This window comes from Phyllostomus hastatus, unplaced genomic scaffold, assembly GCF_019186645.2.
Source record: "Phyllostomus hastatus isolate PE091 unplaced genomic scaffold, TTU_PhHast_1.1 phas_scaffold_93, whole genome shotgun sequence".
Classification (NCBI taxonomy): domain Eukaryota; kingdom Metazoa; phylum Chordata; class Mammalia; order Chiroptera; family Phyllostomidae; genus Phyllostomus; species Phyllostomus hastatus.
In genome coordinates, this window is record NW_025334042.1 from 43,713,918 (window position 1) to 43,724,057 (window position 10,140).

At 41.1% G+C, this 10,140-nt stretch overlaps 1 protein-coding gene across 2 annotated transcripts; it reads right to left on the reverse strand.

Annotated features, from left to right (window-relative positions):
* Nucleotides 1-855: 855 nt before the first annotated feature.
* On the reverse strand, nt 856-9,859 carry PDE6H (phosphodiesterase 6H). Of its 2 annotated transcripts, none has more exons than XM_045829768.1 (4): nt 9,687-9,859; nt 4,725-4,898; nt 3,672-3,712; nt 856-1,329 (listed from the first exon to the last, which is right to left on the reverse strand). In XM_045829768.1, exons 2-4 carry the CDS (start codon nt 4,856-4,858, stop codon nt 1,253-1,255), a joined length of 252 nt encoding a protein of 83 aa, XP_045685724.1. In that variant the 5' UTR covers nt 4,859-4,898; nt 9,687-9,859; the 3' UTR covers nt 856-1,252. The 2 variants fall into 2 exon arrangements, with proteins under 2 accessions (XP_045685724.1, XP_045685725.1); XM_045829769.1 differs by lacking the exon at nt 9,687-9,859 and adding an exon at nt 8,003-8,059.
* Nucleotides 9,860-10,140: the final 281 nt, after the last annotated feature.

Consider the following 10,140-nt stretch of genomic DNA (forward strand, 5'->3'; position numbering starts at 1 on the left):
CAATTTACTAGTAAAGCCAGGATTAGAACCCAAATTTCTTTCCTCTCTATCCTGTCTCTCTTTTCAGTTAATTTACTCCATTCTTTACCACAGATTACAAAACTAAAATGAAGCAATTAATACAGCTAGTACCCACAGCATCCAGGGCAGACAGAGGCAGCATCTGAATTGCACAACCGCCCTGGAAGTACTGGGGAAAGATACGTATGTGCACACTGCATTTGACACAACTTTGGGGGTGAAGCAAACCGTCACTTTACTTTGAGGGCTCAACTACCTACCTGTGCATCTGAGTCTAAACTTTATAGTATGTAAATCTTCTCAATTGACTGAATCAGGCACTGAAAAGAAGGCTCGCACTGTCGGTCCTGACTTCAAATCTCCAGTCTTCTACCAACCCAGAGCTGTACCATTTAACCCCGCACAGGACTTTAGGGTCAGCCGAGTTCAAAAAATTTAGATGCAGGAAGTGTATGCTTTACGAAGTTACATAGAAGAATCCAAACTTGACTCTTAATCCTGTGCTCTTTCATGTGCACTATAGTTATTTCCTGTATGAATGTGCCTTCTGTTTTTTTTTAGAACAGGGCATCAAATATTTGCATATAGCATTTAATACAATTTCATCGTAAGAGTCAAGGTAAATATCTTCTTTTTTTTTAAAGATTTTATTTATTTATTTTTAGAGAGGAAAGGGAGAGAGACAGAGAGAGAAAGGGAGAAACATCAATGTGTGGTTGCTGGGGGTCATGGCCTGCAACCCAGGTATGTCCCCTGACTGGGAATCGAACTTGCGACACTTGGTTCGCAGCCCGCGCTCAATCCACTGAGCTACGCCAGCCAGGGTGTAATATCTTCTTTATTAAATGAAAAAGGAAGCAGAGTGACATGTTATTTTTAAAGTCTACTACTAATCATAAAGAATACCTAGCAAAAACAGATTTGAACAACTTAATAAATAAACAAATTTTAGAGCAATACTTATTACTTCTCACCAGCTGATAGGAAAAGGTGATTGAGTTTAAAATATCCTAACTAAAGTTGATTTTCACCCATTCTTATGAACTAAACTATACTGTAGGAGAGAGTTTGACATTCAGAGAACTCTCAGTAGTTACAGGAAATGACTGTAAGTCAAAGAAACCACTTCCGAACAAGACTGAGTTTCAAGACTCAATAGGGCAAAATCAACAGGGTGAAAGCAATCAAAGTTACAGCAGATGGTGCTGAGAGTGGCAGAACCCCTGGTGCCTCAGATGATCCCAAACTGAGCAAGCTCATGCAGTTCCAGGTGGCTGAATGCCTCCCAGGGGCAGATCACCGTGATATCTGCAAGAGAAGGAAGAAGAATTTATAAGCCAGCCTCAGCCCAGGAGAGCCTCTTCTGCAGACATCCTTCAGCAGAAAACACCTCACACTTCTCTCCTGTTCATTGTCCGGGTGACTGGGAAGTTATGCAGAACAGCCTTGAAGCCCAGAGGATCAGACCAATTGCTTAAATAATCCTCTGAGGGCTCCGATGCCCCTGGAACAGCCCCCTCCAGGTGTCTTTGTTGGTTCTATTCTGCATCCTCTTTGGGGAGGTGACCCAAGGCTGTTGACCAGGGTTACCTTGAGGGGGTGCATCTCACCGACCCCACCCCCCAGGATCTCCCCAAAGCACAACCACTCAGGAGGGATCAGAAATAGAATTCTAGTCAAGCCGAGGGTTAAAATGAGAAATTGGAGTATTTTAAATTTTTAGGGTCTGGAAACCCTCAGCCTCCCTACCCACTCCCGATCCAGATGAGTTTGTTGGGCTTCCCTGACTCCTTCTTCAGCTCCTTTACATTGTGAAATGCCTCCATCCAATTGCATATTGAGAAGTGATCTCAAGGCATCCTCTAACCCAGCTCCCTGCATCAGGCAATAAGGTAGTATTATCTCCAGGTTATGGAGAAGTTCGTTGATACCCAGAAAGGATAAATAAACTCCTAGTAAAAAAATTGCAAGTTGTAGAAATAGGACTAGAACCAGCGCAAAGACCTCAGACCATCTAGTATAAACCTCTTTCTATTATTACAAATATGTTAGCAGAGTGGAGCATATCTTCCAGAGTGGATTTGCTGGTCTTAAATGCATCTGGCCAAAATATAGAAGCAGTTGATTTAGAAAAATAACACATGAGCTTTATAAAGTAGCTAGAAAATTTACTTGAGACTCAAGATGTGCCGTTTGACTGCTAAAAGCAAATACCCTGAGAATTGCCTGGTAAGGACACTAATTACTCTGAGTGCCAGCATTCATCAAAAGTAGATTGTATTCATCAAAAGTGGATTGAGTTGTACACTTGAAACATGTATGGTTTTATTAACACATGTCACCAATAGATTCAACTTTTTAAAGAAGTGTATTAGATGAGTTGAAAACTTAGGTCCACACAAAAACCTGCACAAACATGTTTAAACAGCTTTATTCATTATTGCCAAAACTAGTAAGCAACCAGGATGTCCTTCAATAGGGTAAATAAACCATACTACAACCAGACAATGAAATATTATTCAGTGATAAAAAGAAATGAGCTATCAAGTCATGTAAAGACATGGAGGAACCTTAAATGAAAGAACACTGCTAACTGAAAGAAGTCTGGAAAAGCTACATTCTGTATGATTCTAACTGTATGACAATCTGGAAAGTCAAAACTATAAAGACAGTATAAAATTAATGGCTGCTAGGACTATCTGGGGGATGGGCAGATAGAGCACCAGGGATTTGGGAGACAGTGAAACTATTCCGTATGAACCTGGAAAGGTGGACACATGACCTTGTGCATTTTTCAAGAGCCATTGAACTGGACAACAACCCAGAGAATGAACCCTAATGTAAGCTATGGACTTTAGTTAATAGTGATGTACTGCTATTGATTCACTAATTGTAACACATATACCGCACAAATGCAAGTTATTAATAATAAGGGAGACGTTGTACATGGGGAGGAAGGTGGCAGAGAGGTACATAGGAACTCAGTACCTTTCTACTTAATTTTTCTGTAAACCTAAAACTAGTCTAAAAAATAAAACCAATTAATTTTTTAAAAGGAATATGCAGTAATATGCATTCATTATGCAAAGGACAAACATTCTAAGCAATGAAAAAACGCTATATTAGATGCATTCAGTGTGCAGGGCCCTGTTCTGGCGCCAGAGTGAGCATGAAAAGAGGAAGTGAGTGCGGGAGTGGTTGGCCTGGGGGAGTAAAAGGCTCTCTGGGCCCCACCCTGTTTCCAGTACCTCACTCCGGGCCTCAGATTGTCTCTTAATTCCTCTATGTCTCACAGTTCTCTTCTGAAAAATAAAGAAGTTGGTCTAGACTAACCGAGGACCTTTCCACCATGGAAGTCTGCAATTCACCATTATATTCTCTTAAGAGCTGTTTACAACAAGGGGATTCATTAAACATTGTGCCTTGCCTGATTTCATTCGGTGTTTGCTTCTCAGCATGCACATACTTACTAAGGAGGTCAAATTGAAATCTCATATTTTCTAGGTCTTCAAAAGATCTGCTTGCCTTTGTTTGTTTGTTTGTTTGTTTGTTTGTTTTCCAGTAACTTTCAACTGCCCCTAAGGCCTGAAGCAGATACAGAGATAAAACTTCAAGTGCAATGTCCTCCTGTAAGTCTTTGGGTGGCTTACCTGTCCCTAGCCCTTCCATGCCTGGAATGTCATCTCCAAACCTATTGAAAAAAAAAAAAAAAACAAGAGAGAAATGAGCTGAGATCAGAGCAAAAGGAACCTGGAATGACTCACAAGGAGAATTTCCTGACTCAAGAGGGAAGAAAAGGAAGTTTAAGCTTTTGTATTTGAGACACTACTGATGTTTACATTGTATTAAGGTAAAGCAAATGCACTCAGGCAGGTTTTAAACTGTGTCCCAGTAGAGAGATACTTTTCCCCTATAAAAAGTTAATGTAAGACAATTGAGAGTCAGAAAGAATTATCAGTGGGACAATTTAGTCAATTTCGCTTTTTAAAACTAAAAACTGGAATGAAAAAGCAACATTGAAACCATTAAAGTGATTAATCCATTCCTCTGTTTATTAGGCATCCACTATATGCCAGACACTGTGTTAGGCTCTGGGAGTTAAGGGAAAAAAACAAATTTTCTCTGAGGGAGCTCAGTCTCAAGGAACAAGTAAAAATAAATAAATGTAATATAAAATAGTACAACTTATGATAACTAAATGTACAAAATGTGAACATGGAATTAATTAAAGAGAGTCGGTAATGTCTTCAAAAAGAAATTAACTTATTGAGCAAGTCTTGAAAAGTAAATAAGACATTGCCAAGGAGAGAAAGAGAAGAACAAAGAACTTAAGACATAAGACTGAAGCCATAAAAATAAACTGTGAGTTCTGGAAATGGCCAGTGGTTCTGTGTTCCCGGTTAAAGCATGGGTACATCGGTGAAAGGGAGTGGTCAAGAAAAGTCTGGAAGGTCAAGTGACAGGTTGCTGTGAAAGGCTCCCCTTGCCATGTTGTATTTGGCCTTAGACCTGGGAGCTGAGGGGGAAAGCATTCCAGGGCTGAAAACATGATTCAGCAAAGATTGTGGTACAGAGGAAAACAGAAGATGGAGTGGAAATTTTTATAAATCTACTTAATCGTGTGAGCATTAAATCTCAGAATTTAAATAGTCTTGTGGGAGAAAAGAAACAATAGAACACCTTGTTTTTCATCTTGGTCTTACCCTTTCACACCTTTCATAGGAGGCTTGCTCTTGAATTGGCGAGTCTGCCTCTGCTTGAACTTGGGGGGCCCTTTGCGAGGAGTGGTGGGACCCTGATTTGAAGCTGGAGGTACCAAAGTAATATTGTCACTCATTCTGACGTCTTTGGGTAGTTGATGGCTGTCCTTCAGGCTCCTTAGACAGTGATAGAAAAAAAAAAAAAAAAGAACCTTCAGGGAATGAGCACCATTGTTATTATACCCTCACTGTAAACTGGGAAGGGAAAACCCCTTGATAAAGAAGCTTAAGTATTTCACGCTAACACAATAGAAAAAAAGTTGTCATCTTTTAAAGGAATTTTAAAGAAAATATGGTATGAATTGATGGGGACACTCAATAGACTGGAAGACAAACTGACAGCCGATAGATTTCAAAAATCTAGGTAGATAAGTTGTCCCAGTACATCTGCCTCTAGCTTTCCAGGTGAAAGCTAGAAATGCCCTATTTATTTGAAAGGTCCACTTCCTTTTGTGATCCCCAGTTCCACTAGATGCAGTCTTTACAGCACTGACGTGTTCTTTAAGCTTTAGGTGTTTTTCCACCCAGCTGCAAAATAACCTGACTCTGAATGTTTGCTGACCCATTTTTATGGCCTTGGTTCTTTATAGTCTTCATTTTATTTAATCCTCACATGATCCAGAGACTTCTGTCCTAGTTCCAGGGGGTGAAAATGTAGTTGCCTGGGCAGGGATAGCTCTGAATCGGCTACACCAACACCCAGGAAAGTATGCAACACATCCCAATACACACCCACACAAACAGGAAACTCAATGCAGGGTGATTAAGTAGTAAACTTGTGATTTAACTTGATATACAGACATGAATTTCTCCAATTACACATTAGAAATCCTCAACATTTTCTCCTATGCAAATCCATGCAATCATGGATAGGAAAACCTGTCCACTGTGGTTTTCCCAGACTTTCATTTTAGCGGTAGAAATGCACCTTGTCATTCTGCAAGTACAAATCAAAGAACACAATTAACAGAGGTATATTTAAAACACACGTTGCTAACCTAAGGAATTTTTTTTCTTTCTCCTTTTCTATCAAAAAAGTTGATAACATTTAACCTGGGAAGGGAGATTCTGAAAAGCTCCAAAGAAACTTAATCTCTCACCTTGAGCCAACCCCTTACATAACCCACTGCCTGGGAGCTTTGCTTTCATTGAGTTCGTCACGTCACCCATATAGATTGATGCTAATATCCTTAGCTTCAGTTATCCCTGACAATTTTGGCTGGTGCTAACCTGTTTTCTTTCTTTCTGCCACATTGCCTATCCCTCAAATATGTTGTATAACTTCACCAACTTTTTCTTACTACTCTTAAAATCATGTTAAAATATTATCCTTACCTCCAAGATATTCTTCCTTATTTTCTTTATCTAAATTGCTATTTTTTAGCCTCTCCTTCCAACTCTCTATTTGTTCAACAAAAACACATCGATTAATTTGTGAGCTAGAACCAGGGATGGCAAACCTGGCCAGGCGCCTGGATTACCTGCTCATGCTAAAGATTCCAGCTTAATCTCCCACTGGAATATGCCCCATGAGGCTCTTTCTCAGTTATGCTGATTTTTGTGGTCACAAAACATGCAACAGAGCGTGGCACTTAGTGGGTGTGCCATGTCAAATGAGTGAATAAATAACAGAAGAAATTGAACCAAGACTTTGAATGTGAGAGCTTGGCCCTGTGACCTTCTCCATCAAAATACGGAGAAGGCATCAGTGGATCTTCACCTTACAGAGCCCTCAGGGGCTCAGGAATGCCCCGCCAGGTCCCCTGCTCACTGAAGCCAGTTCTTGTGCCACGGGCCCTCTCCTGCCCGGGTAAACAGGCAATGTTTGTGCCTCTCCGAAGGGTGTTTCGGACCATGGGAGGCACTGGTGGGCATCCAAGAGGAGTATTTTTCTCAGAGTGTGCCACCAGTAACTGATACTTCCCGGTTCTGCCAAAGCCACAGAGAAACACTGGAGAATTTCTCTCAGATCAAGTGTTTGGACTTCCCAATTCTTTCAAAGTAGTTAGAAACCACAAACCTTCCTTTCTCTCATCTGGAAAGCCTATACTAAGATTAGGATTGTCAGGTTTACTAAGTAAAGATCCAGAACACCCAATTAAACTTGAATTTCCGATCAACAACAAAGTTTTTTAGTACAAGTGTATCCCAAATATTTGATGGTACATACTTATACCAAAAAAGAATTTGTTATTTATCTGAAATTTAAATTTAATCAGTCATCTTCTATTTCATCTGGCAACACTAACTAGCAGCCTACTCTGTTAGATGCAGAGTCTATAATGTGAGGGCCTAAACTAATCTGAATTAATCAAATTATTCTTAGAGGGGTGGGGGGTATGGACAATGCAGTGTAAAACGTACATGCTTTAGAATGAAATAGATGTAGTTTCAAATTCCTGCTCTACAAAACTGGCTATGTGGCCTTAAATAAGTTGCATAACCTCTCTGGGCCTTATTCTATTCCTGAAATGAATCAACTATTACCTTCTTTTTTAGGTTAATGGGGAAAGTTAAAGAAGATAATGTGAATAATGTTTAGTGAAAAGTGCCCCTAAGAGAGTAACTAGGTACTAGACCTGGAAGCCCAGGAAGCCACGTGGACACATCTACGGCTGTGACGCAGGTTCACCTGGACTCCCCATGTCCCTGTTCTTGGGCCGCTTGCTGAAGAGCCCTTGTCATGCACCAAGAGGTGACTGTCATCTCACTGGGTGATCCTCTGCATCCTTCAAATGCCCCAATGATGAACTTGTTCCTGGTTCTGTCTTAGAAGGAGTTCTATCTTCCTTGGATTCCTCTGACACCCCTCACATCAATGCTAAAGAATTTAAAAATCATATTTGACCTTCATCTTCCCCTGATGACACTTCTTTTTTTTTCTCGTATATTTCTTTTGCATATTTACATGATTTTGAAGTTGCAACTCTAGACTTGGACAGAGCTCATGTCTAACTGTAAGTGCGATGCATTATTTAAAAGAATTCTGCTCCGAAAGAGTCACATCACAGCTGCCTGCTTAACATCTGGATTTTTAAGGCCCTCGGGATTTGCACTGTGAAAAAATAATCATTATTATGTTTATTGTATGTCTCATATACAATATTTGTTTAGGTACCTAGGACAGTCATGATCTCTAGAGAGTTTCTGCCAGAGATCTGCCCTCCAATTCTCCCTGGAGAACCTTGGGGAGAAGCAGACCCAATATGACCATTTCCTACCTGGAAAGTCAGTCCTGTCTGCCACAGAGATCACCAAGGGCTAAATTATCCTGACCATGCATTCCTAGGAATTCAAGTGCATCCTCGGAGCTGAATGATCCTGAACAAGCATCAGATTTGATGTTAGCTTTAAGAGGAAGTTTCACATTTTTGCCTCTAAAAGTATCAAGCAATCCATTCCTTGGTGAGGCATAATACTTCCCTGCCTTTTAAAGCAACAATTGTCCTTCTTCCCCTTTTCAAATTACAAACTGCTCTCCTGCAGAAAGAAGTGAATGCAACAGTGTAGTACTTTAAGGCACAGTTTTGTAGGGAAGCAGCAGGATTACTGTCCCCTTGGACCCAAAGCAATGGAAGCTGTAGGAAGCTACAGAGGGTGATCCTCTGTAAATTCCAGCTAAATTCAGAAGGTTCCTGGATCGGCCTTTCTGATGCTCCTGTTTTCACCTTAGACTTTCAGTTTCCTCAGCAAAGTATGAGCAGACAGACAATTTTATTGTTGATGGACTAAGACAGGGAGTGGAGAAGCAAGAGGTTCAAGAGTATTGTCTCCTCCAGTGGAGTTGGGCCCATAAATGTCACCTGGGGTCCTGTTGAGGTTGAGAAAATCACATAATTTAGAGAACCAAGGAAAACCCAAACCAAAGCCATGAAAAAACAAAAACAAAAATCCAGCAAGTACATTGCTTCACATTGGAACAAACAAACACTTTCGCCTTGGGGGAAGCCGGCTCAGCCACCCACCCTACACTGCGGTCAGTCATTCCCACCATGACTCTGGCTGTGGTTCCTCTTATCCCTACACTCCCCTGTTGGCCCCCTGGGGCCTGAGCCAAGTTTTGAAGCACATCCTGGGAGTAAAGACCTGTTTGCTGTGTAATCTTTCAGTGCCCCAGATCACTCCTCTCCCAGAAAATGGTGCTCTGTGGAGCCACACTCACACAAAAGAAGGGCTTGTTGGGTTCTGATGGGAGACTCAAATGCTGGAAAATTTAGTTCCAGGTAACAGCTAATAAGCTTAGTAATCAATGCACGTAAAAGCTACTGTTCCAGGAACTGAAGGTATGACCTGCCCTGACTCCAGGAGACCATAAGCAGTTCCACCTCTGTACCTCAGGAGGACTGCAAACAATTCAAGATGGTATCTGAGCCATTGTGCTCCAGGGTGAGATGCCCACCACCCAGGACTCAGTTTTTTATCTGATTAACTTTTCCCTGAATTCCAAACCTCTTACCCACACTTTTCTTCTCCTTATAAAATGGGTCAATTTAAAATGGAATTTAAGACTGTCTGTTAGGGTACAAACCCACCATCTTCTCAGGTCACCGACCATCTGAATAAAGTGCCCACAAAGATTCAATCCTTGTCTCTGTTTATTGGGTCTGGTAGTGACAGGCAGTGTAAACGGTGGCTTTTCCAGTTTCTGTTCCTTCTAAATAAATTTAGTAATCAAGGTTTGCAGTGGCCTTGTAATAATTAAGCTTTACTTATTAGCTTTTCACATAGCACTCTAAGGAACTTTGGGGTATTTCTCTCATGTCTTCTTTCGCTTTCATTCCTGACACCAGTCCAGGCACACATGTTCAGCATATTCTCTCCCTCCATGTCTTTGTTTTAGAGCCGTATCAAGCTCACCCCACCCCACCCCAAAGCCCTTTGATTTTATACCACGCTTAAACTTACCAGAAGTTAAGAAATATGCACAAAGCTGAATGTTGCTCCTATAAGCTGCCCAGTTGCTTTCTTCACAATAGATGAATAAAGGACCTTTGCATCCTGATGTATCTCTCTGTAATACCCTCATGCTATCTAATCCCATCATGATCAGATTAGAGCCCCAGCTCAGGTACAGAGTAGTCGAAAGAATATGGGGTGAGACTGGGCTAGGCTTAAGAGTTCTCTGATCACTCAGCACTCTTACAAAACTGACTTGGACTCTCTTTCTCTCCTATCAATAAATAAGTATCAAATTCACAAGCGCGCGTGCGCACACACACGCACACACACACAGTGGTATATCCAAGAGTTGATTTGTGGTTTGTGGTTCAGTGTCTTCTGTCCTTCTCTATCCCCACCTTTAGTCTTGTTGTCTTCCGGGCCTTACCTCTCCTGACACACACTCAGCCATGCTCAGGGA

Bases quoted from the DNA above. Each gene is read 5' to 3' on its own strand.
- PDE6H (XM_045829768.1), bottom strand. From the start codon at position 4,858: ATGAGTGACAATATTACTTTGGTACCTCCAGCTTCAAATCAGGGTCCC. The intron at 3,713-4,724 runs GTAAGACCAAGA...TTTTTTCAATAG, and splicing joins CCTATGAAAGGTGTGAAAGG to GTTTGGAGATGACATTCCAG. The intron at 1,330-3,671 runs GTAAGCCACCCA...CTTCTCTTGCAG, and splicing joins CATGGAAGGGCTAGGGACAG to ATATCACGGTGATCTGCCCC.